Below are 27,753 nucleotides of genomic sequence, written 5' to 3' on the forward strand. Positions count from 1 at the left end.
ATCTTTTGATTCACAGATTCACAGATTCACAGATTTCTCTAGGTTGGAAGAGACCTCAAGATCATCGAGTCCAACCTCCGACCTAACACTAAGTACTCCACTAAACCATATCCCTAAGCTCTACATCTAAACGTCTTTTAAAGACCTCCAGGGATGGTGACTCCACCACCTCCCTGGGCAGCCCGTTCCAATGCTTAATAACCCTTTTGGTAAAGAAGTACTTCCTAACATCCAACCTAAAACTCCCCTGTCGCAACTTTAGCCCATTCCCCCTCGTCCTGTCACCAGGCACGTAGGAGAACAGACCAACCCCCACCTCTCTACAGCCTCCTTTCAGGTAACTGTAGAGAGCGATGAGGTCTCCCCTGAGCCTCCTCTTCTCCAGGCTGAACAAGCCCAGCTCCCTCAGCCGCTCCTCGGGCGGCATCTTCTGGGCATCTCAGAAGATATGGCAACGATTAAACAGGCTGTGAGGCTGAAATTCCTTTTCCTTTATCCCTCCAGGTCAGGGCTCAGGCACATTAAAATATTAATTTTTTTAAAGTAAACATCTTTTTGTTATCCTTTTCTGTTTGAGGTAATACAGCAAGAGCATGCGAGAGTCACTTTTCCTTAGATCTCTCTACGCCAACTGCATACAAACCTGAGAGCAGGTCCTTTGTAGCTGGGTTATGCAAAGAGAACACACGCGTGTTTGTTCCGGGAGGCGCGTCAGGATCAGCGCTGGCGGGAAATGACACTTGCTGCTTTAGAGGATTCACTTTTAAACGTTCATCTGGTAAAATCAGACGGCGGTGGGAAGCAGAAGGAACGTCTTTTATGTTTTCAGAGTTCTCTTGAAAGAATAAATGGTCCTTTCCTCTATTGGAAAAGAAAACAGCATTTGATCCATTTGAAGTGGAGCAGTGAAGGGATTCAAACCTCTTCAAATTCTCCCTAGCACTGCAGCTGCTTCCCTTCTGCACCCACTCCAAAAAGAAAAGTGACATCTCATTTTACTGACTCCTCATTTTCCACTCATCCCATCAGCCAGACTGACTGAAGCTGTAAATAAAGGACTCGTGGCGCCTCAACTAGCGCAGATGGAACCAAGTCAAGGTAGGATGCAATTTTATACCCGATGAGAAACTGTCCCTGTAGGCTCTTAAATGCTGAACGTTCTGGAGCTCATAAAAGGCGTGTTCAAAGGAAATCAAGTATTCCATAATCCACAAGTGTACTGTCATTGCTTTAAGAGAAGCGTGAAATGCAAAGCGAGCCAGAATTTTGTCACGGCAAAGAAAAGATACCTGGGAGTTGTGGCTCTGCTACTGTCAGCAGGCTCTCGGCCAGCAGCAGTCACCCGTGTGCGCTCAGATTGCGGCGACGGAGCAAGAGACCGGGGCTTGCTGCTTCCCTGAGCAGGAGCGGTATCTAAACTTCCCTCTGGGGCTGGGACCGGGCTGCCGGTGCCATGCGTTTCTGACAGGGGTTCGAGAACCAGCGAAACCTGAAAAATAGAATGTGGAAACAGTTTTTCATCTTTTTCTTAGTTAAGTGCAGCACGTACTCTATTCGACTTCACTGTTCACGACACGGAAAGCTCACACTTTTTCACGCGAAGCGATATTTGTATCATTCAGCTCTGTAACATCTTAAAATTCGGACACATCCACAACTATTTATTTCGCGTTCCACGTTTCCAAACCACGGGCAACTATCTCCCAGCATAAATTAACCAGAGCCAGGGCTGCAGAACAGAACTGCACCTTCTTTTCTCCAGATTTCCGAATATTTTACAAACATCAGCCCTGTGGGGCTCTAGAGAAACATCGGAACTATCCGCGTTTTCCAGAGAAACTATCCAGAACCATTTACTTTTAAATCCACCATTAAAACTCACCCTCACAAATTTTCTGACTCAAGCTGAACTACCAATGCCACACATCCTTCCAAGGGAACCAGTGTCAACGTCATCGGTACTCGTTTTTTTTATTTCTTACCTTAATCTGTAAATGTTTTAGGGCAGGGGGCAGGTCTGTAGGATGTATACACAGCACAACCGGGTCCTGACACCCGATTACTCTGCATTACAGCATTATACAGGACAACAAAGAGCAAAGGTGGGAGGATTACCTGCAGCTCGCCCAGTTCCTCAGCCGTTGGTGAAAGTATGGTGAAAAACCCCCCGATCGGGTGGCTGGGAGAGAGCTGGGGCAGTTGGGTGATCTGCACTCTGCCGGTTGGAAGGTGGTCGAGTTTGGTCATCACCTCGAGGACAAGCACGCCCATATCTGCAAAAATCAGGAGGAGCTCCACTTCAGTGACACGGCAAGGCCACAATCAAATGCAACCGAGACTTGTCGGGTGAAATGAAAGAGATGCTAGAGGTCAACACAGAGCTGTATCGCAAACTTGGGAAACAGGATCGTAGAATCAGTCAGGTTGGAAAAGACCACCGAGACCATCCAGTCCAACCTTTACCCAGTCCTAAAGTCCACCACTAAACCACGTCACCAAGCTCTACGTCTAAACATCTCTTGAACACCTGCAGGGATGGAGACTCACCCGCCTCCCTGGGCGGCCCTGTTCTAATTCCTCACAACCCTTTCAGTAAAGAAATTTCTCCCCAAATCCAACCTCGACCTCCCCTGGCGCAACCCGAGGCCATTTCCCCTCGTCTTATCACCCTGTGCTTGGGAGAAGCGCCCGATCCCCACTCACTACAACCAACCAAGATAACCATAAAGTACAATAAGGTCTACGTCGAGCCTCCTTTTTTCTCCAGGCCAAACAACCCCAGCTCCCTCGGCTGCTCCTCAAAAAGTCTCGTTCCCTAGATCCTTCAGCAGCTCCATTCTTTGGACACGAAGTTCTTTGGGCATCGGACAGCAGGGAAAGCACTGCACTGATAACAGGGCGTAATAAGCAAGTATAAGATCTGCTCTACCACATAAAGACTAGAATATCACCATAAAAGTAGTGCCAGCAGGGGACACGCACTGGACATCAGCCTTCCAATAAAGCTCCTGCAGGTCCTTGGGTAAAGCAAGCACCTTAATGACAGCACAAGCTCATCTGAATGTCTTTGTGTTCTTCACACTCTTTGAAATTAAAATGCATAATTAATGTGGAAAATATGCTAACAGCCGCCTGACCTCGAAATGACAGGCGGCGGCAGTGTTTTGGAGACCCGCCCAAACCTCAACCGCCAGCAGGACTGCTGCCAGCCCCCAGGGCGACAACAAAACCTTCCTGGTCCAGGATCCCAGAATAATTCAGGTTGGAAAAGCCCTCCAAGATCACCTGGTCCAACCACCCCCCTACTACCACTGTCACCCACCAAACCATGTCCCCAAGCACCACGTCCAACCTTGCCTTGAACACCCCCAGGGACGGGGACTCCACCACCTCCCTGGGCAACCCGTCCCAACGCCTGACCGCTCTTGCTGAGCAGAAATGTCTCCTCATTTCCAGCCTGAACCTCCCCTGGCACAACTTGAGGCCGTTCCCTCTAGTCTTATCACTGGTTACCTGTGAGCAGAGGCCGACCCCCAGCTCCCCACCCCTTCCTTTCAGGCAGTTGCAGAGAGCAATAAGGCCTGCCCTGAGCCTCCTCTTCTCCAGCCCAAACCCCCCCAGGTCCCTCAGCCGCTCCTCACAGGACTTGTGTCCCAGCCCCCTCGCAGCCCTTCCCTGGATGCTCTCCAGGACCTCCATGCTCACCCGTCAGATAGGCAGCGAGCTGCCGGGGCCCGCAGCGGACAGCGAAGCGGGTGCTGGCCGCCCCCTGCCCCCCGGGCCCCCCGACCTTCAGGACGGTGCCTCCCGAGGTCTCCCCCCACCACCGGAGGCGGACGAGGGCCGAGGCGGGGGGCGCGGGGCCTGCCCACAGCACCGGGCCCAGCGTACAGCGGAGGAAGCAGCGCGCCGGGCCCCGCACCAGCGGCGGCAGGCTGGTGGAAGCGGCCACCTCACCGGGACGACCCTCGGAGCCCCCCCGGGCCCCGCCGCCCGCCCCCCGCCGCCTCCGGGAACCCCCCGGGGCCGGGCCCGAGGCCTGCGGCCTCCGCGGCCCCATGGAGCCGCTGCCTAGCAACGGCCGCTTCCGGGACTACACCTCCCATCGTGCACCGCGCTCCCGTTGACCCCCACGGAGGCGCGGACTACATTTCCCAGGAGACCTCGCGAGGCGCTGCCGGGACTACATCTCCCTTAAGGCAACGCGGTCCCGTTGACCCCTATGGAGGCGCGGACTACATTTCCCAGCAGCCCTCGCAGAGGCGCTTCCGGCGGGACCGTGTGAGAGAGGCGGCGGGGCGGCGGGGCCGGGCCGTATCGGCGGCCATGTCGGCCCTGGAGAAGCAGCTGCACCTCGGCCGCCTCCCGCCGCGGCCCCCGCTGCCCGGCGGCGGCCAGGCCGGCTCCAAGATGCGCATGGGGTACGGGGGGCGATGGGAGGCGGCTTTGGGGGACGGGGGGGCGATGGGGTGGGGCTGAGGGGGCGATGGAGGGGGCTGGGGGGGGTCTGAGGGGATTTGGGGGGGGGGTCTGAGGGGATTTGGGGCGGGGGGCGGTGAGGCCACGGGTTTTTGGGTAAGGTGGGGGCCTCCTGCGTCGTGGGGCTGGTTCTGGGAGCTCTTTGTGCTCATTGGGCTTAGGGGGTGTTTGGGGAGGGGGGCTTTAGGGGGGCTCAGAATGTATTTTCAGGGGGTTGGGGTGTTTTGGGGGGGCTTGGGGGGTGTTTTGGGGGTATTTTGGGGTTTGGGGGGTGCTTTGAGGGGTCTTCAGGCGTGCTTTGAGGGGGTTTTTGGGGTGCTTTGGGGGAGGCTTAGGGCATGGTTTGGGGTGCTTGGGGCGTGCTTTGTGGGGGTTGAGGGGCTTGGGGGGGTGCTTTGAGGTGCTTGGGAGAGCTTTAGGAAGGGTTTTAGGGGGTGTTTGGCACGTACTTTTGGGGGGCTTGGGGTGTTTGCTGCTGGGGGGCTGGTGGGGGAGGGAGCTCTGTGTGTGTGTGTCTGGTGGGGGTGCAGCCCCTCAGAGGTGGATATCCACGGAAGGAAGGTGGGTGGTGATGTGGGGTGGGAGCCCAGCGAGCCCCCAAGCCAGCCCTATTCCTGCCCAGTTCCTGCCTGGGGAAGCCTCGAGCAGGCTTCTGCAGGTGCCTCTGTGCTGGGGAGGGTGACTGCAGCAGTGCTGGGGGGGCTTCTTGTGGGGACTGGGACTTACGGGAGCCAGAGCACACCCCGGTGTTCCCTAGCCTGCCTCCATTTTAAGGGAAAAAGTGCAAAAATACCCTTGTAGTAACTCGCTTGTACCTGCTGCTTCACCCGGCAGCAGGAGCTTGCGTGAAGCTGTGCAGTGGGCGAGTCGGTGCTTCGGGTGATGACAATATTTCATCTGGGACAGTGCGACACGGTAAAAAGATGGCAAATCGTTCAAGCGGGAGCGAGAACGTCCCCTGGAAGCGTGAGAGAAGATCGGCTGGTGCCTGGCTGCGTGGACGGGAGCTGTCAGGGACTGGCTGGGCAAGGACAACCTTGGCGAAAGCTTTGCCCTTTAATTAAGAGTCGGAGGGAGGAAAATGCCTTGCAAATGGGATGGTTTGGAAGAGGAGTAGTAATTTCATCTCCAGAGGGGTGAGGAGGGAGCTCGTGCTCCACGCAGGCAGCTAGGTGTGGTGAAAGGAGGATCCTTCGGAGGAATGCCGTCCTCCCGTGCCAGCCAGCCTCCGCCAGGGCCGGGTGTGTGCTGCACAGCTCCCGAGGACACGATGTGCTCTGCTTTGGGTTAAAAATACCCCGCAGTTCCTGCCGGGAATCGTCGCCTTGGTGCGTGAAATCGGCTAACTGAAAGAAATAATGAAGAAGACGGCTACTCCGCTGCGACGGAAATGAAATGTTTAGGTTTTTAGGGATGGGGGAGATATCTGAATGACGGCTGCTTCTCCTCTCCTTGAAAACATAGTTGTAAAATGTTTCTTCCATCACATCCTTTACGTTATTTGAGTAGGCACAATACAATCGGTGCGGTTAGACTCTGCCCCGCTAACAAATGTTCGTCAAATGCTCCCTTCTTTTAATTTGGATTATTTTAAAGCCGCGTAGAATGGCACGGCTTTGAGGCTAATCCCCAAAAAAATTGCGTTGGAGGATTACTCGGGAGTGAGGAGCGGTTCTGAGCGACTTTCAGAGGGGGTTTCTCCCTCTCGGGAGTGCTGCCAGGGCTCTCGGTTACCTGAGGTGGAGTCGGGACGCCGGGGCTCTGATTCCTGCCGTTGTGCTGTGTGGCGGTGATGCGCACGGGTCGCCGAACAAAAAATTCACCCGCCTGTGTTGCGGAGGGTCTTGCGCTCCAGAGGAGCGTGCTGAAGGCGACGTCGTGCGCGCAGGGCTAGATTTCATGCTCAATATCTCATTGACTCCTGCTGGCTCCCTTTAAAATGGGACTAAGCAAGCAAACCCTTACGCTCTACAAAGCCAAACGCTGATTTTTTTCTGGTTTAGGTAAAGAAATGGTTCTTATTTCTTCCTCTTTTATCCTGCCTAGCTTAGCCTCGCCTCCTGTGGTTATTCGGTGAAGTTTTCAACGTAATTCATGGCGGGTTCATGGGCTGTGAACGTCGCCAGCACCCTAATTCTTCCCTTAAAGCAGCGCGTGCAGTGATGGCGCTATAAATAGGCGCCACGTCTCGTTGCCTGTTCAATTAGGTATTCGTACTTTGTTAATAAAGGCTTCACGCTGGCGTTGAGGCGGCCTTCGCCAGGAGGAAGATCGGTTCCCAGTTTCTCTTGCCGCCGCTGTCAGCTCCTGGCGGCAGGCGCCTCCGCGGTAAGGGTAAGAAGTCAAAAATTAATTCCCCGCAACGTCGGGCGACCTGCTGGCTGCTGCAGGACCTCGGAGTTGGTAAGCTGGCAGATCCGGGCTGGTTTTTTTTGTTTGTTTGTTTTTCTTAGCAAGTGGCTTCCTGCAGAACGCTGCTGCGCTGGGGGATGCGTTTGCTGCGTCGGCGCTGCTTCTGGAAACCCAGGCTCCTGAGAATTTTTGGTAGGAAATACCACAAAAGGCCGTTAAGGGAGCGGCTTAATGAGGTGCGGGCGCAGCACCCCTGACGCTCGCTGCTTCACTTGCTCGTGGCAGGTAAACGACTGGGTTCCAGGTGGCCTTAATGGGTTTTGTGCTGTACGTCTGTGGGGTGTTCTCGCACCTCAGTGATATTTACGCAGGCGGAGTGCTGCTTAGTAGCGATCCCATACAGTAATTCATGTAACTTCCTTCTCTTCCCGATCTTCGGAGGGTTTTTGAACGCTCGGTGTTAGAGAGGGAAATGGTTAGGAAGGGAACTTGGTTTCCTGTTGTTTTATGATGCTATCAACCTCTCTTTTCCCCTTCAAATACTTTCAGAAATATTGATACGAAGCGCGGTGTTGGGATGAGGATCAGAAATTCCCCAGTCCTCCCCCTTAGAAGCAGCTGGGAGTAGTTCCCAGTCCTCTCGTGGCTGCGGAGCACTCTCGTGTTCTTGGTTTGCTCTCGAGGCAATCCCTCTACGGATGGCACCCTGCTGTGCAGGCACCGCACGCCTGGCACCAGAACGGCCCCGCACGGCGAGACTCGGAGCTTAAACGCAAAAAGGAGACGGCAAAAAGCGCGACGGGCAGCGGGGAGGCAGAAATGCTGTGCTGAGGAGGGGTTTGGGGTTGTCACAGCGGAGCAAGGCGCACCTGGAGCGGCTTTTAAATACGTTTTGGATGCCCCACGCGGGTAGGGTGGCACAGCAGAGAGCTCCAGCCCCTGTCTGGTAACGTGGGCTGGGTGATGGGTTCTGGTCTCGGCGCTGTAGCAGACGCTTTGGCTCGGACCTGTGGGCTTTCCACCGGCAGGGCTGCACGGGGTGGGACCTGCCAAAGCGTTTTTGTGATCGTCTCCTTCCTTTTTTTTTTTTTTTGGCCTGTTGGTGCTGATGAGCTTGCAGGTGAGGTGTGCCTAGGGGTCAGCACCGCCTCCCCGCTCGCTCCTGAGCCTGCTCAGGCTGGGGGCTCGACGCTTTGCTGCCTGGAACCTTTTCTTCTCCCCTCGAGACCTCTGGCCTCTCCCGTTGATCTCATCTGACGTTTTGGGGTTTGGACAGCAGCACAAAAGTGGGAATGGGATTTCAGCAGAGGCTTTGGCATGCCTGGGAACTGGGAAGATAATTTCGTGTGCGTTTGTGGGTGGTAACTTCATGCGCACATCTCAGCACGGTGATTTCTCTCTTCCTAGTGGCACGACTACCTCTCAACTCAGGTCGCCTTCTACGGTTTCGCTGTGTGGCTGCTCGCGTCTCGGCCGTATCTGTGTGAATCGTTTCTACGTAACTTTAGGCACTGGAAAATCTTTGTGCGACTTAGGGCGCCGGCAGATACCCCAGGCACACCAAAATAGTCCTGTAAAACTCAAGCTTTCGTGGGGAACAAAAATAGTTAAAATTAGAAGAAGATTTGTTTGGGCTTTTATCGTCTCGTCCTTATAAATCCGTTTCGTTTCTGGGCTCTTAGGAATGCCTTAACGTGGAAGCAGGGCCATCAGCGTTTGTTTTCGCTAATTAGCCAGCAGCACCGGCAAGCTGGTTTTTCTGCAGAGGAATGCTTCGCTTCGACTACGCCAGGCCTCAGACCGGAGTGTTGGATTCTCTTTTATTCCCCCCAATTCTTTTTTTTTTTTTATTTAATTCTAATCCTAACTTTAAAAATGTTCTCTTTTATCAGGCAGGCAGTGTTGCCGTGGCTCTGTGGGGTGGCTGAGAGGAAAAGGGAAGGAGCAGAGGGTGGCGCAGGTGAGATTGCTTTGGGCACGTAATTTACTGCGGCACTGAGGTGCCTCAGGCACCAGCCGTCCCCGGCTTGAAGGGCAGGTTCCGGGGGTAGGTGGGATGCTTCCTTCAAAAAAAAAACCATTTTCCAGCTTCCCTTGGGATTAACGTTTTGGTGAAGAAGCTTTTCCCAGAAGTGCCGAGGGCTTCTTAGCCAAAATAAATCCTTGCAGCTTTTTTGTCGTGCCCTGTTAAGATCGCTACGTTCCAGCGGTGTGAAATAAAACATCGCCCGCTGCCGCCTTCACGTGGGTGAGAGTAGGTTTGTGTCTTATTTATTTTTTTGCCGTTTTCCAGTACGATCGCTTCCTTGCGCTTCCTTTACTGGGAAGTCTCGCTCAGGTCATCAGAGCGGCCGACACAAACAGCGGAGCCGTGCCCGCGTGGGGCTGGCTGCTGCTCTGCTCCGCCGCCGTTCATCTTAGCCCTGTTTGTGCCTGCGGGCTCCTCCACGTTTACCGTTGTCTGTCGGGAAATGACGCAGGGGAAGATGCAGGCAGGCACGGCGGGGCGGCGGGGAGACCGAATCCTCCCTTTGTGTGCAGCGCCGGCGTTAATGTTTCAGCAAAACCCCAGCCCCGGGTGGCTAAAATGGCTGCTGTGACAGCGCTTAGATGGCTCGTGCAGCAGTGCGAGGCGCACGCTTGGATTTCTTTGTATCTCGCGGCACGCTGCCCTCGATTTCTGCCTCCTCTCCTCTAAATTCCAGCCCCCTCCCAGCTGCACGTGCACTGCTGCCCTGATTTATTCGTCTCCTAAGCGCTCTCTGGCCGCGTCCTCCGGCTGTGGGGAGGGAGGTGGCGCTTCCCTTTCGCTTGGGCGGCGCACGGAAGCCACCCCGGTGAGAGGAGCTCGCGTTCGGGTTTTTTAGTGCCTGTTTACTTTAAGGCGTGCAGGCAATTAGGCAGATTTGCTCCTTGAGGTCTTCGCTTGAGTCGCCTGGTTGAAAAGGAAATAAAATCCAGCTTGGATTGGTAAAACGGAGCTTACAAAACCACTAGTGAGGGGTCGAGACCCCCCTAGAAGCAGCTCCTGACAGCTGGAACAGCCTCTGCGTGTGCATCTTACTTAAGTTCTTCATTAGCTCCCTTCTAGACACAGCTTAATTGTAAGTTCTTCATTAGCTCCCTTCTAGACCCAGCTTAATCGGAGCTGAGCATCGAAATGAGATTTGGCGCTGAAGAGTTTGCTGTTGTTTTCCAGCGCGGGAATAAAAACGATGCATGTTCTCCGGGATCTTTTAATTAGCTGGAAGGCCTTGATTGAATCTGATGTGCTTAATTTGATCGTGACGCTTGTGACTAGTTTCTCCCTCTTTAATCATTTTTTCTTCCGATTTTTCTTTAATAAAGAATCACTTTGTGTTTTCAGAGTCTTATGCAGAACTTAACACACTGTTCTGGCCAATTTTTAGTTTTTTTTTTCTTAAAACACAATTTGTCAGCCGTGGCGATTCTTAAGTAGCTTGTATTTAATTTATTTTGGTCAGGTTCAAATACAACACAAGGGTAAAGTATCTATGTTCTGCAATTGGTTTTATGGTTGTAAATATGGAGCCGAGGTCGACAGAAAAAGGGACTTCTAAAAACGCTTCTCCCTGCTCGATACAACTTTGATTTTTGTTTTAATAGCCGAAGGAAGAGCCCGGTGCGGACTGGTGAGGAATTTGGTGAAACGCGTGGGCTCCCGGTGCCCTGGCAGACCGCGCGGGACAATAAAACCAGCGGCAGAGCGTGCCCAGAACTTGTTTTGGGATTCCAGGTCCCGCGTGGTGGCTGCCTGGCTTCGAGGCTAAGGCACGTTCTCGACAAGCTATTGTTTTGGAGCCGCTTCTGTTTTGGTCTGCCGGATGCTTTAAAAAGCGGTAATTACTTCTGACAGCTTAAATATTTGGTCGGCAAAGTACCGCTGCGGCACAGCGAGGTGCAAAACTGCAGCCGTTGCTTGTTGGACTTGCTGTCTCGTGGAAAGCTCCACGGCTGGCCTTACCCTGTTTGGGGTTTAAATCAGAGGCCCCTTGCGTTTTTCCCCAGCGTTATTTGGAGGCAAGTATTGCGATTTCAATTAGTCTGCAGTAGTTGCGTCAGAGGTGACGACAGTTTTTGACTCCCAGGTCCTTTTTGCTTTCTGCTCTAATTCCTGCAAGCAGGAGTTCCAGGATTTACAGGTCCCAGAGACTTCATCTCTGACACGACACTTTCTCTGGAGGCGTTAACTCTTATTAAGCTGAGTTTGGAGCATTTACTAACACCACGAAATTCAACAACGGCACAAGAAGCGGAGCGGCAAGTTCCCAGGGAGCGGCTCGGCTCTGATTTCACGGGCTCCTCTTGCAACCCGTGAGTTATCCGTCGTGGTTTTATCTTGGTGTTAGCATCTGACTGCCTCCTGCAGGAGACCTTCAGCAGGAGGAGGTCTGTGGAGCTTCCAGAGCTTTAGGAGTAGACCTTGCGTTGCACTTTTGCTACCAGAAACGGCCTTGGAGATGTTAAAACAAGTCTCTGGTTTCATGGCATGTTTTTCTCTTTTGTTTTTATTCCCCATTTGTTTTTTCCTACAAAACTGGGAGCAGGTAGATGGTAAGGAGAGGGGAATGGAGGGGCAGCAATCTTTAGCAGTGCAGCTTCCTCCTGCGTTACGGTGACTGCACGAGCGCTCGCAGCAGCTGGCGGGCCATAAAATCCTAAAATCATCAGGGTTCAAATGACCTCCGAGGTCATCTGGTCCGACCATTCCCCTGCCACCGGTGTCTGCCAGGAGAAGGAGCTGCGTCGGGTCACCCCAAAAGGCTTCAGAATGATCCCCGGGTTTTTGGTACGGTTCCCTGCTCTGGGCGGAGTGAGGCACCGAGCCACGGGGACGGGGACAGCTTGCTCTCGGCCTTGTAGGATTAGGGAATGATTTCTGCGTGGCAGCTGGTTTCGGTTAGTGCTGCGCTTAACGCTGCTTCTGTCAGCCTTGAGTGCTCGGAGGTCTGCTCTTATCGGGAGAAACCACGGGCTGGGGTTTGCCTTTTGTGACAGATCCTGAGCCCGCTGCCATCGGGGACAACGCAAGCTACCTCCCATCGCTGTAGCATTGCCGTGCAACTGAGTTTTGGTTCCAAATATCCCAAATTCGTGCTGCTGACAGCTTCTTTGATTTCTTATCTCTACGACCCGGTGCTGGTGTAACGCCCTCGCACTAGCAGCAGGACGCTGTGTCCCCAGAACCGGTTCTCATTTGTGTGCTGCTTGCTGTCCCCGCTGTGGCCCTGCTCTCACAAGAGAAGGAATTTGTCACGCAACCAGGAGCCTTCATCCGGCGTGACGGGATCAACCAGCAGCTTCCTGTGGGAATCCTGCCTCCATTATGGGTAGGAAAAACCACTCACAGACGTTCAGATCTCACAATAAAAGGGAAGTTTCCAGGGGGTTCCTGCGGTTCACCAGCTCGATGAATTCCGTGGGAGGGTTGCAGCCAGGTGGGTGATGATACTCACTAATCACACGCATCTATTCGGGACAATCAAACCTGAAATCAGCAGCAACACGCTGTAGAAAAGCCTGAAACGCAGCATTTTTAGAATAATGGTGAAATTTGTTGTCATTAACCGCGCATCCTAGGAGAGGGGGAATTCCCCAAGCCGTGGGCTGCTCGCTCCGTTACAGCAAGTTCAAGAAATGGTATGGAGAGAGCAGGTTAGGGGCTGGGATGGCTTCCAGGCGAGGAGGGAATCAATAAAGTTGGGCTCTCGGCCGGAAAAGCACCTGGCCAGGCGAGGGAAATGTAACAGAGGTTTGTGCAGTCCTTAATATTGTAAAGGATGGGCAGACGCCGTGATGGCGTGGGCTTAAAAGCAAGCAAAGTTCTCCTTTTTGCTTCAGCTCTTAATTGACTCGTGGCGCTGCTGTCACGGCTGCCGTGGAAGCAGTTTTGTGTGGCGAGAGGATGGAAACTGCCCTCCATGAGCACCGCCTGGCGCTGAGGATGCGGCCCCCGGAGATCCCCTTGGTGCTCGTGGCGAAAACCTGGAGGCGTGTCATAGCGGGTTCCCCTCGTTACGGAGCTGCCGCCGCCTCTCCTCATCCTGGTGGTCCTGGGTGATAAACCGTCTATTAATAATCGTAGCATCATCAAGGCAATCATAGAGTCGTTGTGAAGTTCGGCGGTTGCAGTTTTCTGGGTCTTCATCTTCAGTGGGAGTTGTTTTTTTTTCCCCTAGCGGGATGTTTTATCAGTGCTGCAGCAAACGTGGCCTTCTCTCCCTGGACACTTGGGCGCCTGTGCTCGGTTCTTCCTGATATCACAGCGGCTCGTCGCCTCTGTTCTCTTGCTCTGTGCCTCTTGAGCTACGGCCTGCTTTGAAAGAATGAGGTGGTTTTTCATCTCTTCCACTGCCTCAGCTTCATCTCGTTCTCTGAGACGAATGTCTTCTGGGTTCGTGTAGGTGTGTGACACCCCGTTTTATTTAACTGAAGCTTGACGAGAACAATACCAGAGTCTGGAAACCCACAGAAGCGAATTTGGAGCATTCAGGGGGCGGCTGTTTTAGGTTTCGTTTTCTAGAAATATCGGGGGAAATAGGAGTTTTATTTCTACAGAACTGAGAAGCTGCTTTGTCTGTCCCTTTATTTCTTTAGGAAGCCAGGAATTCGGGGGGAACTTCCTTCAGCAGAGGAGATTTCCTTCTGTGAGGGTCTCTAGCCCCCCTCGCCCGTGCCTGATTTCCCTGTTTCATGCTGATCGCCTCCCCCAAAAGTCGAGGAGCAGGGATGCTGCGGAGCGCTGCGCCGTTACTCATCCTGCGTGGCACTGGGCTTGAATCGAGCCCGGTCGTGTCGCTGCCGAAACGAAGCGCCTCTCCGTTAGCGCTAGCGAGCGAATGTCAGCCCGAGAAACAGATTTTGCATCCCCTGAGTCATCAGGAAAACTTAGCGCAGAGCCGCGTGTGAGTAACGGGGGCACAGCCGCTGATGGAACCAGAAAACCAGAAAAAAAACAAAAAACCAGATGGGTTTGGCGGCGGGGCGCCTCTGAGAGCCCCGACCGCGTGGTGTCCGCGGAGCAGGGCTGTGCTCGCCCCGTAATTCAAGGGGGGATTGAGTTCCCTGGATCGGTGGCGCTAATTTCAGGCGCGCTCATTGCGGCGGTTCGCGACGTGCCCGTCGACAAGCTGCGGCAGCAGCCAGCCTTCGTACAGCGAGGGGGCGAGCCTTGCAGGCGAGGAACGCCAGCTGGCCTTCTGGAGGTGTCACTGGGGGAGGCAAGCCTCGTCCGAGTGCCTCTCCTCGGTGTTATTCCCTGTGCCTGCAGAGCGGGGACAGGAAAAAATACCACAGTAAGGGAGGAAACCCCCCCCCAGGCGGGGCACGAAGCAGGGTGGCGCTCGGCTTCCCGTGCAGCCCCGGTGCAGGTGGAAGCTGCCGTCTGCCTGAAGCCCCAAGCCCCAAATCTTTCGTCACCAGTCGATTTTTAACACGGGCACCCCCGGTGCCCACCAGCACGATTTTTGTGCCTGTTCAGTGCTCTTTCATCTACGATCGGCACGCGGTCTGATGGAAAAAAGGAATCTCGCTTCTGGGCGCTGCCTGGGTGGCGTCAGGCATCTAGGAGTCTCCGGCGACTGCGATGTGCTTGGCCAGATGTTTCCTTTCCTTTTTTTTTTTTTTTTGATAAAGGAGCTTTTCTGCATGTGGTAGGTTCTGACTTCTAAAGGAGTTAGAGAAATTAACCTGGGAATAAGTGCGAAGCCTGGAGCAAACCGAAGCCTGGAAGCCCGTACTTCCAAGGCAGAGCTGTCAGCATCTGTTACGTGGTCTTGTCATCACAGCCCTTAATTTAAAATACAAGTTCCTTTAAAAATCCTATTTTTGGGGCAGTTTGACTTTGCTTGAACAATATCCCTCCCAAAAATCAGGGGGGGATCTCTAGGAAAATCGTACTCTTGTGGCAAGCGCTAATTTTGTCTTTAATCGGATGCTTAATTTTTTATATCCTTGCTAGTCTGGCAGTAACCTGCAGCATACAGCTGACGCTCTGCTTTTCGCAGCTAGAGCGTCAAGGTGACTCCTGAGAAGGGAAGTGCTCTTCTTATTGTTATTTTTATTATGATTCATGGGCTGAGTCATAAATTCAGGATGGCTCCAGGCGCTGGAGCGCTCCCAGCCCTGCCAGCAGCAGGGGCTGGAGAAGGACCGTGACACGCAAAGGTACCTCTGACTTTGAAGGCTGCGATCTGTGGGTGGCTGCAAACTGGGAGGTTGTAGGGGGACGGCATCTCTACGTGGCCCTGTTCTTTTTTTTTTTTTTTCCTTTTCCCTTGACTTTAGGTCCCTGTAGTCCAACTGGCCCTCGGTCAGTCTTCCCTGGCATCGCTTTACGAGGAGAGCGTTCTCCTCATTGTCTCTTCATTAGTTTTCCTGTGTGTTTTTGGGATCTCCTCAACAGGAACAACAATTAGAGGGGAAAAAAAGATGGATTTCCATACTGACTATAAAATCATTAATATCGTAAGAATTTCACTTATGTACCATTTGCGTCTAATTTTACACTGTTGTATAACACTGGTGTATTCTCTTCAGTGGATGCTGTGACCCCTGCATGCCAATCTAAATGAAAGACTTACCAAAATATCTTTTTTGTTTTTTTTTCCTTGCAGCCCTGGAAGAAAGCGTGATTTCTCCCCAGTGCTTTGGAGCCAGTACTTTGAGTCTATGGAGGACGTCGTGGTAGAAAACGAAACTGGCAAGGATATATCCTTTTTCCCAGATTGCCACAGTCATTATGAAAATCTCGGTGTCGTGTCTTTCGAGTTTACTGGGGTTCTCTTAATCTTTTCCACATTATTTCTTCTCATCTTCCTTTGTTTATCCCTGTATGTTCATTATTATTAATTTATTACCGACAGGTAGTTAACTGGCAGTCAGTGAGCTCTACGTTCAGGATCAGCGTCAGCAGGGCAAAACCAGGCCCCAACACTGAACGTCTACACGTTAATAAATACCTACAGATTTCCCGAGGCCCTCTACAACTGATCCCAGGGAGTTCTGTTGCTTTATGCGTGCGCAAATGGACAAGCACAGTCATGCACACCCCTGAGAAGCGTGGGTTGCTATCCGTTGCACCCCAAATTAAAGCCCCCAAGCTGGTGTGCAGGTGGGGAGGCTTCTCCCTCTGGCCCGGGCAGAGGTGGCGGTGCCAGCAGGGAGACTTCTGGCTGCATCGGACCAGGTTTTGACTATTGCTCTCCGAGATTTCTGCCCCCTTCGCAAATATCCGTGCTGCTTTTATACTTCTCTTCAAGCACGCCCCTTTTTGCAAGTCTCCCAGTTACTGCTCAGTGCAGCTGATGTCTGTAATCCTCTTTAACGTGCTCAGTTTGAGGCGAAGGCCGTCAGTTGGCTTTGGGTGTGCCGTTCACTGGTTGCCTGTACCCGTTAGCTCTGACAAAAAGCGCTCTGAGAGGTACTCCCAGGTCTTCTGACCTAACTGCGAAACGAAAATGTTTTTGTCTGTGGTTAAATAACGCAACGCTGTAATTTAATAGTTGTTTATTTTTTACACGTGCATATCCCAACTTGCTGGAGGCTGTTAAGAAAACCAAATTTCCAAGCTATTTCAGCCCCAATATCAATGATAATTACTTCTTCCTTGCCAATAGCGTGTGCTACTTTAAAATGAGCAAAATTCTCTGCCCTTGTTTTATTCACCTTGTCATTATTTTGTGTTCTCATTAGTCGTGCCAACTGATGCTATGACTTCGTCACGATGTGCACCTTGTCTGCGTTCCTTGTGAAGTGCTGCATGCGCCCCTGAGGCTTTATAAATAATAAAAAGGATGATGGACCTATTTGGGTCGGTGATAACCAGAAATCTTAAGGGCACTCCGGTATTCAGCAGAACCGCGGCGAACAGCTTGGTCAGGAACCTCAGCTGGCATGGCGAGGTTTAGGGGAGCGCTTCTGTCCGCCCCAAGAACGGCAGAAGGAGGTGGAGCGACTTGTCTGATCTCTTGGTCGCAGTTTGGGGCACTGAATGCAGATCTCACGACTCTCAGATCTGTGCCTTTCCCTAAGTGACAGTGCTTTTAGTGATAGTTGACCTGATTTTTCTGTCTAAATAAATACTGTAAGGGGATGTCAGCTACCATACTGAAGCATCTTTACCGGTGTATGTTCCAGGTAGTAGTTATACTGCCCTAAGAATCTTTTTTACTGGCTTACCTGACTTTTTTTTCTTGGATGTAACAGGAAAACGTGCCAAATCAAAACTACCTGCTCCATAGCACATGCTGGTAATGGTTTGTTTTTCTCTCAGTTCGATTCTCTGTTGCATGAGGAAGAAAAAGGTTGCTGGCAGGAGATGTGTAGATTATAGAGGAGAAGACCTGGGCAGTAGGAAAAGAACTCTTTAACTACAAAATTTAGCTTGTTTTATGCTTGCACATGCCCATTGCTCAGAGGCAGAGATGAGCCCTTGTGTACACAAGGGTAGAAACAAAACACTGTCGGGTATTGCAGACTCCAAAATACATTCAGCTGAGTAACATCAGATAACTATGAGATCTCCTTAACTGTTCATACACTTTTCGAATTTACAAAAGTGGATCGGAGGGACCTGTCTTACTGCTCCTGCACGGTGGAGGCCATTCTGCTCTTTCCTGGGCTGTATTTACTGTAAGTAAGCTGCTGACTTATACAAGTATATATGCGTGCTCATGTAGTCCTCTGAGCATGGAAGGCAGCTGATCATTCAGCCATTCAGCTGTGTTAAGCATGAGGAAAATTAATTCGGAAAACTGTGTCTTATCTCTTGGTATGTACCTGACTCAAGTCGTCTGTGTATTAAATTGCTAAAGCATAGCAAAGGGTTATCTTCTAGGCTCTAATTATCAACAGTGGCCAAAACTTCCACACAGCACTTCACTAAAGTGTTGAAAACAACAACAAAAAAGTGTTTAAAAACAAACAAAAAAAAGAGGTAAGGAAGAAAAACTTTGAAGGATTGCAGGTAAAGTAAAACCGCTTGCAGCACTTGATTTCTGTTTGGGAGCTTTTATAATCCAGGGACTGTGAGCTATCTAGCACTCTTAGCAGAAGGGTGGGATAGGACAACTTTCATGGAAGTGTGACTGGACAGATGAAGTATCTACATCTCCTCTGTGCCTCTGGCTGTGTCATATTTATCTTTTTGCTCCTCAGTGGGCTTTAAGGAGACGTTCAGACAGTATCACAGTATCAGAGATTTCTAGGTTGGAAGAGACCTCAAGATCATCGAGTCCAACCTCCGACCTAACACTAAGTACTCCACTAAACCATATCGCTAAGCTCTACATCTAAACGTCTTTTAAAGACCTCCAGGGATGGTGACTCCACCACCTCCCTGGGCAGCCCGTTCCAATGCTTAATAACCCTTTCGGTAAAGAAGTACTTCCTAACATCCAACCTAAAACTCCCCTGTCGCAACTTTCGCCCATTCCCCCTCGTCCTGTCACCAGGCACGTAGGAGAACAGACCAACCCCCACCTCTTTACAGCCTCCTTTAAGGTACCTGTAGAGTGCGATAAGGTCGCCCCTGAGCCTCCTCTTCTCCAGGCTGAACAACCCCAGCTCCCTCAGCCGCTCCTCGTAAGACTTGTTCTCCAGACCCCTCACCAGCTTGGTCGCCCTTCTCTGGACTCGCTCGAGCACGTCCATGTCCTTCCTGTAGCGAGGGGCCCAAAACTGAACACAGTACTCGAGGTGCGGCCTCACCAGAGCCGAGTACAGGGGCACAATCACCTCCCTAGACCTGCTGGCCACACTGCTTCTTATGCAGGCCAGGATGCTGTTGGCCTTCTTGGCCACCTGAGCACACTGCTGGCTCATATTCAGCCGACTATCAACCAATACTCCCAGGTCCTTCTCGGCCAGGCAGCTTTCCAGCCACTCATCTCCCAGCCTGTAGCTCTGCTTGGGGTTGTTGCGCCCCAGGTGCAGGACCCGGCACTTGGCCTTGTTGAACTTCATGCAGTTGACCTCGGCCCATCGCTCCAGCCTATCCAGATCCTCCTGCAGAGCCTTCCTGCCCTCGAGCAGATCGACACACGCACTTAGCTTGGTGTCACCTGCAAACTTACTGAGGGTGCACTGGACGCCCTCATCCAGATCATCGATAAAGATATTAAAGAGGACCGGCCCCAGTACCGAGCCCTGGGGGACACCACTAGTGACCGGCCTCCAACCAGATTTGACTCCATTCACCACAACTCTCTGGGCCCGGCCATCCAGCCAGTTTCTAACCCAGCGAAGCGTACGCCCGTCCAAGCCCCGAGCAGCCAGTTTCTTGAGGAGAATGTTGTGGGGAACGGTGTCAAAAGCCTTACTGAGGTCAAGGTAAACCACATCCACAGCCTTTCCCTCATCCACCAAGCGCGTCACTTGGTCAGACGGGTAGCAAGAAGGAACGCTTCACAAGAGCTCATACCAACGGCTCTTGAATTCCCATGGTGACTACTACTGAGCAATCCTGGTGGTATAACCCACGGCTAAGCCACCTTCATCACAGGACAGCTTGGGTTGGAGGGGATCTTAAAGCCCACCCAGTTCCAACCCCCTGCCACGGCAGGATGCCACCCCCTTGATCAGGTTGCCCATGGCCTCGTCCAACCTGGTCTTGGGGCATCCACAACCTCTCTGGGCAACCTGTGCCAGCGCCTCGCCACCCTCTGAGTGAAGAATTTCCTAGTGGCCTCTGATCTAAATCTCCCCTCTTTCAATTTAAAGCCATTCCCCTCTTATTCCCAGTAGCAAAACCAATACCAGTTTCGTATTTAAAAATCTCAAGCTTGCTGGATTTGGTGGAGTGATTGCGGTTGTAATACTGTGCTTCACACTTCCTGGCTTTTTAATTTGCTGTTGACAGCTAACAAAGATAACACAGAAGATTCACACAGAGTTGTGCCTCGCACCTGCCTGCGTATCTGGAGGAAGCCACTGCCACAATTAGCTCGTGCCTTTATGTGGCTGTTATTAAGTTGTATCCTGTGCATGCTTTGAAAAAGCAGCTTTGTCCCAAGCAGACGTGGAATCAGAGAATGGAGTGGGTGGGAAGGGGCCCTCAAGCCCACCTAATTCCACCCCCTGCCCTGGGCAGGGCCCCCAGCCCCCCGCAGCCTGGCCTTGGGCGCTGCCAGGGCTGGGGCACCCCCAGCTCCTCTGGGCAGCCTGGGCCAGGGCCTCAGCGCCCTCAGAGGGAAGAATTTCTTCCCAACGCCTCCCCTGAGCCTCCCCCCTGCCAGGCTCCAGCCGGTGCCCCTCGTCCTGTCCCCCCAGCCCTGACAAAGAGTCCCTCCCCAGCTTCCCTGCCCCCCCTGCAGGCCCTGGCAGGCCGCTGGCAGCTCTCCCCGGGGCCTTCTCTTCCCCAGCATCTTTGTGGCCTTCTGGCCTTGTCCTAATAGTCAAGTTAAATGAACGAGACCTTAAACAATCTTTAAAATACCAAACAAACTAAAGCAAAACCAACCAGAAACAACAGAAGAAGAATTTCTCCAGTTAGGAAGCGTTGAACGTAACCATCTAATAATAGCCGGCAGAGGGAGGGTGCTGCTTTCTTCTTTTGTTTAGCGGCCTGCTAAATTCCTGGGTGATGTGCTTGTGCTCTTCTTGCCCAAACTATTTCTGTTTGGCTAAAACTCAGAGTACTGGAAGGTTTCCCATTCTGTCACATCATGTTGGCGGCCCTCTTGCCTTGCTCTCCGGTGACAGTGGGTTGATTTTTAGCAGTAGGCTGTTCATCTGACTGGGTAAATTATTGCTTAGGTGCATAAGCACCTTGCGAAGTGAGGTTTCAGAATGACTTTTGGGGTCTAAAATATTACCTTGTGGATTCAGAGGTTGCTGGGAAAGCACCTGCTTCAGTCGCTAAGGAGTTGAACAGCAGAACAACCAAAATATGAGGACTGGGTAGCTTTTGGATCTCTGCCTGTTACGTAGGTGGTTTATTAACAGTCCCTCAACAAATCCTCCCAACCCTGCAGGGTCATTATTTAAATCATCAACGATTCCTTAGCACAAAAGTCTTCCTTTCAACAGAGAAAGCTGTTTAATCACTGTGATGCCTGAAATAACTTATGCAAATCGAGCTGTCAGGGACAAATAGAGGCATCATCCTATGGCAGCCTTGCCTTACTTTAAAAAGATGCCTCGCTTCTTCCCTCCCAACCTCTTTGGACTAATCAATTTTGTACGTTCCAGCTTTACTGTAAAATTCCATTCTTTAAGAGCAAATCGAATGTGTGCTGCGAAGCAGCTGCTTCATCTTCATGTCTGCTGTGGATAGCTGAGGCTAATTTTGGAACACGTTGGGCTTGGGGAAGGGGGGCATTGCTTCAGCAGCTGTAATCCCACTGCTGTGTTTCAGAGGTGCTGCAGAGCTTGAATTCCGTATTTGTTAGGAAGCACGCCTAATGTCTTAACGCACAATGAAATAAACATCCTCGGAGACGGCGTGAACAATGGTAGAAAGGATGGAGCTTTGGTTAATTAAGGGTAGTTTATACGGGATAGTCTTTGTGGGACCCGAACCTCCAGGTTCAGCCCCTTCGTTGGCAGTGGAGGGTTTTGTCACACCATCCTAGCCTTTGCTGTCGTTTCAGGGGGTGCTTAATGTTGCTAATCCTTTTGTAGGTGAGGTGTGGCGCTTTGCAAATTATCTTGTCTTTGTCCCTTCTTGCAGTCTGCAATCATTAGCAGGATTCAGTGTAGGATTGTGGCTTTAGATCTCCGGGGCCATGGTAAGTATAAGAAATTTCAAATCACATAAGCTCATCGCATGCTCTCTTTTTTTTTTAAAGGAGATGTAACGAATCCCTCCCAAAATGGCTGAGGAATCATCCTTAAGGCATCCTTATTTTTATTCGAAGACAGGGATGGGGAAGTGGTTTGTAGAGCTCTGCAGCCACCTGACTCCATCCGTTAACAGCTGAGACTCCCCGCGCATTTATGCGGGGCACTGGTGGACTTGTTCCTTCCTACCTGTTGGCAGCAACCCCCTCCTCTGTATTTTGATAACCTAAAGGTGTTTTTTCCTGTTAGAAATCAGGTGTGGTGCTCAGTTTTAAGACGCGTTGCTAATATGGAACAGTCATGGGGAGTGTTTCCTACCCTTAAGCTATAATGTGATAAAGTACCAAACGTTTTTATTAATTCTGGGTTTCTTAATTATTCATGTTAACTGAGGTAGGCTCTTTCTTCGTAACTGTGCCAAAAAGCTTTGTCCATTTGCTGCTCGAAGTCCTCAGGGGTCTGAAGGTTTTCAGCTTAAGTGATCTTAACTTTTTTGTTCTTTCAGGAGAAACAAAAGTTAGGAATCCTGAAGATCTGTCTGCAGAGACGATGTCAAAGTAAGGAAGCTTTACGTGCTCCCCTCGGTATTTTGCTTTTCACACATCTATTTTTGTTTCTTGCTTGAACTTCTGGAGGGCACACAACCTTCATTCAAGGGAGCTGGAAGAATAGTTTCATTTCACATGATTCTGGCAGCTATCACTTCTTTTCCTTCCATTTTAGGACAGTTTTAAAACTTATTGTGAATAAATTATCAGCTCTTTCAGCTGAGTCATATTCCAAAGTGGGCTTGTTCTCTAGGCCCCATTGGCTTTAAACCCAAATTAAAGATCAGCGACTTCATTGTAGCAAACACTAAACCTGTAATACTCAATGACACCTGCCAGAGACTTCCGAATAGAAGGGAGAAAGCTTTCCTCAGGCATAATTTGGGCATTTTAGCCTGAAGACACCAGTTTGGCGGTTCTTCCACTCTTTTAGTGAGCGTTCAGACTGCATCTGCATTGGGCTGGCAGCATCCCCAAAGTGTGGGTCAAGGATTGAGACTCGAGCACGGAAGGAGTTGCTTTTACAAATTGTCATGACCTGCTTTGGGGTGCAAATCCTCTTCTTGACAAGCTGCGTGAGCAGCGAATAGCTCAGTACGTCCCCTTATGTCCACATTAAATACAAAGAGGCTCTTTCCTATGACTACAGTTAAATCACGAAGGATTTTGTAACCTTCGTATGAACAAATCTACCGGGTTTGTTGTGGGGAGGCCATGTGTGAAATGTATTCTGACTTCCATTGTCTGCCTTATTGCTGCTGCTTGCGGCTTGTCAGGTCCTGATCCGTCAGCGTCCTGAAGAGGTGCTGTATGAAATAATTGGGATTTTTAAATCTGCGGCAGCACTGCTACGGGGGAAAACAGGTTGCCTTTTGTTTTTAAACCTCGTTCTCCTCTTAGCAGTGATTTTGAAAGTTACTCCTCATTAGCCTTTAAATGGGAGCCTTATTATTATAGCTAGTTTTCATCTTTTATTAAATCCTCCAATCATTTTCTGTTTGACAGAACAAACAAGCTAGCTTTTCTTTTGACTCGCTCTCTGTTTACGAGATGCGATGCTGCTCAGGTCTTCAGTTCCTCTGAATTGGAAAGACAATTTTGGCAACTCTGAATCCGTCTTAAAAATACTGTGCTCTTTACTAGGTTTCAGTCTTTAGCCGTGCTGTTTTGTGGTTTTTTTTGTGTGTGAATTGTGCCAGCCAACATTCACATACTGCAGTGACAGCTTCAGTTTACAGTAGGTGCCTTAACGAAAAAGAAGGGGAAATCTCTGCGTGCCTTGTAGTAACTATGCTCCCGAGAGAGTCAATCTTTGCTTGTGTTCAGTGCTTCTTTGCCTCAGTTGCTAGGGCTTGGTTATTTTTTTCTATTTAATTGCAAAAGGTTTCTCCTTTCAGAACTGTGAATTTTTTAGTCTGTGTTTCCATGCGAGAGAATGTGATGCTTTCCTCACCTTTTATTTAAAACTCCCACCATCTAATGCCAATGTAAAATGTTTGCTTAAGGGATTTAAAAAAAAAAAGCACTTTCTGTTTATAAAAAAGGGAAATGATACGCTTGTTCAGTGAAATGTTGGCTTAAATGATTTCCTGTATTGGTGCCTAAATGAAACTGAACAGTGATAAGGGAATAAACTTGTCCCAACAATCTGTGGGTTAAATAAGCATGCGGAGACGATTTGGAGCCAGACGTCTGCCTTGGATCTGTACGTCTTCCTCCCGTTGTCCAGAACGGTTTCAGAAACGTATGAATGTAGAGGTGCTGAGCGTGGTTTTTATCTTCGTTTGGCAGAGATGTTGGAAACGTGGTCGAAGCTCTGTACGGGGACCTCCCTCCCCCCATCATGCTTATTGGGCACAGCATGGGTGGTGCCATTGCGGTGCACACGGCGGTCGCAAACCTGGTGCCAAGTTTACTGGGTCTGTGCATGATAGACGTTGTGGAAGGTGAGCGTGATTCTTTCTTCCACGCTCATCTTTTTTCTCTTACCCCCAAATCCCTGAACACAGGAGGTTTTGCCCACTTAAACCTATGCTAATTCCATCCTCCTAACACAAATTACCTACATAAAATAGTTTTTGCTGTGGGACCCCTCCTTTTCCTCCTCCCAGGTGGGATCTCTGTTTGCTCTTGTCCTCATCGTTTGGTTGTTACACATTGTTGTTAGCACGGAGGAGGGCTGCTTTTTTATTTAGTGCATGGTGCTGATGTGTGGTTACTGCTTTCTCTCTGAATGCCCGACCTGTTCAAATATTAATTCTCTGCTGGGGGAGCAGGTACAGCTGTAGGCTTAGAGTACTAAGCTGTATTTTCCTTAACTGCATTAAATCCCCTTTGAGCCCCAGCTCTCTCTGAGGGTACTCCCTGGTAGCCAGTTCTGTATAGGTGGACACGGTAATTATTCCACCACATGCCATAAAGTGAAAATTCTTGTTTTTAGGTACGGCCATGGATGCACTGAACAGCATGCAGAACTTCTTACGGAGCCGCCCCAAAACATTCAAGTCGCTCGAGAACGCAATTGAGTGGAGGTAAGGTGCGAGCTTATGCAGTCTCAAAATCTCTTGCCATTTTTGCTTGACTCCTAAACGGCACAAACTTTACGTAACGTGTCAGTTTTCCTCCTTACACTCTCACCTCCCCAGCTATACAAAAACAGGGGGAGTAGCGGGTTCTCCAGAGGGCCCTGGGCAGGAGGGCGAGGTGGGCTGGGAGGAACCTCGTGGGGTGCAGCAAGGAGAGGTGCAGAGTCCCAGCAGCAGGGCAGGAAAGGCCCTGGGGGCCTGGTGGGCACCGAGCTGCTGGGAGCCAGGTGGTTTGGGTAAAATTACCTGGTTTTGCTTCTGTTTCTGGGCCTGCTAGTCACTGATGCGTTCAGTAACTGTTTCTGCCTTTCTTCGCTTTTTTTTTCTAGTGTTAAAAGCGGACAAATAAGAAATCTCGAATCTGCTAGAGTTTCTATGGTCGGTCAAGTCAAACAGTAGGTTGCTTTTTGATATTTTTTTCCTTAAAGCTCTGAAAGTCTTCCTGTCTGTTGTGTAATACCATCCCTACAGAGCATAAATGTTCTTGAACTTGATTTTTTTTTTTTTCTAGCAAATACAAATTTCTTCGTTTCATTTGATCACAGTCGGATACCCACAGCAGCACTAAATCATAGTCATGGCACTTGGAGGGAACCTGCCCAGAATTTCAGTAGGGCAGAATCCACAAAGAGCTAAATTATTAAAAATAATAACAATAACATATATATATATATATGGGGGAGGGGAGTAATACAGTTATTTATATTTTTATATATATATATGCATATGTATAAACTGCTGCTGGTTGTGTATTCTTTGTCTGCCTTTCTGCACACGTTAAGGACATAAGTGTTAGTCTAATGTCTCTTCAGAAACGTTGGCCTACATTGGGTTGGCCTTCTGGGTATGGTGCCTTTCACTTCCCTTTAAAAATTGGTTAATTCTGCTTTTCAGGAGTGGGCTGAGGTGGGTTTGGGGGGATCAGAGTGATCTGCCTGTGCCAGTAATCCGTGACATACCCGGAACCTTTACAAAGGTCTCTAACACCCTGCTCAGAAGAGGTGGTGTTGCTTTTTTGACCACTTCTGTCCCTTTTAAATAGCTGTTTGCTTTTCTATTTGCACAGGGATGCGTGTGCTGCAGGGGCACTTGGTGACTATCTTTCATCCCCAGCTATTTTTAAACTGATGGGGGGGGATTTTTCTCAGCCAGTGTTTGAGAAATCACTGACCGCTTTAGGTTTAAAACGTGCTTTTTTTTTTTTGGTTTTGGAAGGGGAATCAGTTCCTGGCTTTATTTTCACAGGTGCGAGGGAGCTGCTAGTCCTGAATGTCCTAAAGCCATAGTGGAGGGCATTATTGAAGAAGAGGAGGAGGAGGAAGAGGATGATGAAGGGGGTGGCTCTGTCAACAAAAGGAAGAAGGAAGATGACACGGAGGTAGGGAGTTTCTCGCTGTGTTTCAGCTTGTGTTTGCATGGTGCTCCCCTGCAAGAAAAGTAGCCAATAGTTATCCAAAGATAAACATATTTGGATGTAAATATCTATATATTTATATAAAAATATTGCTCTGATATAAATGAGAGCAATTCCCTTGGAAAACTTACATTGGGACTCTTGTTTTTCTTCTTGGTCTCATTCCACTGACTCCATCCTGGGTTGTCACTTAGAAGTGAAGTGTGTACTTGGTTTTCTTTCCTCAGACGCTCTCAGATTTAGTGCATACGATCTGAGCTGGGGCTTTAAGTCGTGAATGAGGACTGCTCTTCTCTGAGCCTTCATGGTATTTTTGCTCAGTTGCGACCAAAGAATGAAGAATTCCTTAAGGAAAATCATTGCAGCCTGCTTAGCCCTTTCTATTTCTGTGTCACCTAACCTGTTGAGAGGCAAATCTGAAGGCACAGGCAGTGCACGAGCTATTTGTGCCAGTGAAAAAACAGAAAATTAAGTTCCCTGAAAACTCCAGTCTTCTCTCAGTCTGTAGGTGTAGCTCCTGCTGACTTTCTTGCTCCCTTTTCGTGTACTTTGGTTGTGATTTGGAGAGGAAATAAGGAGCAAGAAGAACTGTCTGCTGGGAGTGCGTAATCCACCAGAGGGAGCCAGTATTTTTTAGATGCATTTCCAGGTGACACTGAGTTTTATTTCAGCTGTTTTACTGATCGCTAACGCAGAGCTCTCTTTCCTCCCTGCAGACAAAGAAGGAGCACTTATACACGTGGCGAATTGAACTGGCGAAAACAGAGAAGTACTGGGATGGCTGGTTCAGGGGGTTATCTAACCTCTTCCTAAGCTGTCCAACTCCAAAGCTTTTGCTTTTAGCTGGTATGTGTCTTGTTTCAATTCAGTGGTGTCCCACTTGTGTTTTAGAAAGCAAGGTCAGCATTTGGCTAATGGTTTTGTCTGAGAATAGTGGAGCTGTTTCCTCCACCCTGGCTTTTCTCTGTATCATGAAATATCGTAAACCAGTCCATTTGAACTGTGCAGATCTGGAATCAGTTCAGAGCCTCTAGTATCAAGATAGCTTCTGCTAACACGGTATTTTCCTACAGATGCGGGCATGACTTTCACCTGAAAGTCAGTTTATCAATATTCTGCAGCCAGCTGTGGGCCCTTTTTGTGTCATGGTAGGAAACACAACGCATGACCAAGACAAACGTCCTTTGAAGTTGTAGAAAGGATGTGTTCTTACACTTTTGGCTGGGATTCTTTCCTGTCACTTCACTCTCTTGAGGTGCAGCAGTGAAACACCCTAGCGAATGTCAAAGCTGATGTTTGGTTCGCGTTTTTTTTATGCCAAATGTCTCTTTCAAAACGCCTAGTAAAGATCTGCTTAGGCAGCCATATTCTCCCTGGCTCTTCTCCAATACATCTGTTTATTTGGTTGTAGGTGTTGACAGGCTGGATAAAGATCTAACAATTGGACAGATGCAAGGTAAATATTTGATATCGTTACTGTAACGCTCTTTTTGGATGATAGCTTGTTGCTGTGGGTACACGAACAAGAGCGCTGGAATGGCCTCTTACCAGGTACAGATTGTACCAAAACAAA

General features: G+C 50.1%; 2 protein-coding genes across 7 annotated transcripts in view; one reads left to right on the forward strand and one right to left on the reverse strand.

The window, feature by feature from the left end:
- Window positions 1-4,200, reverse strand: part of C2CD3 (C2 domain containing 3 centriole elongation regulator) — a 52,118-nt gene extending 47,918 nt beyond the window's left edge. For all 3 annotated transcript variants that reach the window (XM_083820947.1, XM_083820948.1, XM_083820946.1), the window contains exons 1-4: window positions 3,706-4,200; window positions 2,116-2,273; window positions 1,290-1,489; window positions 644-861 (exon numbers count right to left, since the gene is read on the reverse strand). In XM_083820947.1, the coding sequence (XP_083677073.1) occupies window positions 644-861; window positions 1,290-1,489; window positions 2,116-2,273; window positions 3,706-4,060 (931 nt within the window). In that variant the 5' untranslated portion in view covers window positions 4,061-4,200. The remainder of the gene's footprint in view (window positions 1-643; window positions 862-1,289; window positions 1,490-2,115; window positions 2,274-3,705) is intronic.
- A 50-nt stretch (window positions 4,201-4,250) lies between these two features.
- The window catches only part of PPME1 (protein phosphatase methylesterase 1), a 30,885-nt gene continuing 7,382 nt past the window's right edge, over window positions 4,251-27,753 (forward strand). Inside the window, exons 1-12 of one of the 4 annotated variants that reach the window (XM_083820967.1) lie at window positions 12,015-12,182; window positions 12,694-12,843; window positions 15,468-15,561; window positions 17,392-17,484; window positions 21,524-21,581; window positions 22,139-22,190; window positions 23,973-24,127; window positions 24,622-24,712; window positions 25,096-25,161; window positions 26,012-26,144; window positions 26,897-27,026; window positions 27,592-27,636. In XM_083820967.1, coding sequence (XP_083677093.1) covers window positions 12,758-12,843; window positions 15,468-15,561; window positions 17,392-17,484; window positions 21,524-21,581; window positions 22,139-22,190; window positions 23,973-24,127; window positions 24,622-24,712; window positions 25,096-25,161; window positions 26,012-26,144; window positions 26,897-27,026; window positions 27,592-27,636 — 1,003 coding nt within the window. In that variant the 5' untranslated portion in view covers window positions 12,015-12,182; window positions 12,694-12,757. Of the gene's footprint in view, window positions 4,422-10,966; window positions 11,167-12,014; window positions 12,183-12,559; window positions 12,844-15,467; window positions 15,562-17,391; window positions 17,485-21,523; window positions 21,582-22,138; window positions 22,191-23,972; window positions 24,128-24,621; window positions 24,713-25,095; window positions 25,162-26,011; window positions 26,145-26,896; window positions 27,027-27,591; window positions 27,637-27,753 lie in introns of those variants that run through there. The other 3 variants (XM_083820965.1, XM_083820968.1, XM_083820966.1) reach the window with 3 other exon arrangements.

This window comes from Anser anser (genome assembly GCF_964211835.1).
Source record: "Anser anser genome assembly, chromosome: 1".
NCBI classification, from domain to species: domain Eukaryota; kingdom Metazoa; phylum Chordata; class Aves; order Anseriformes; family Anatidae; genus Anser; species Anser anser.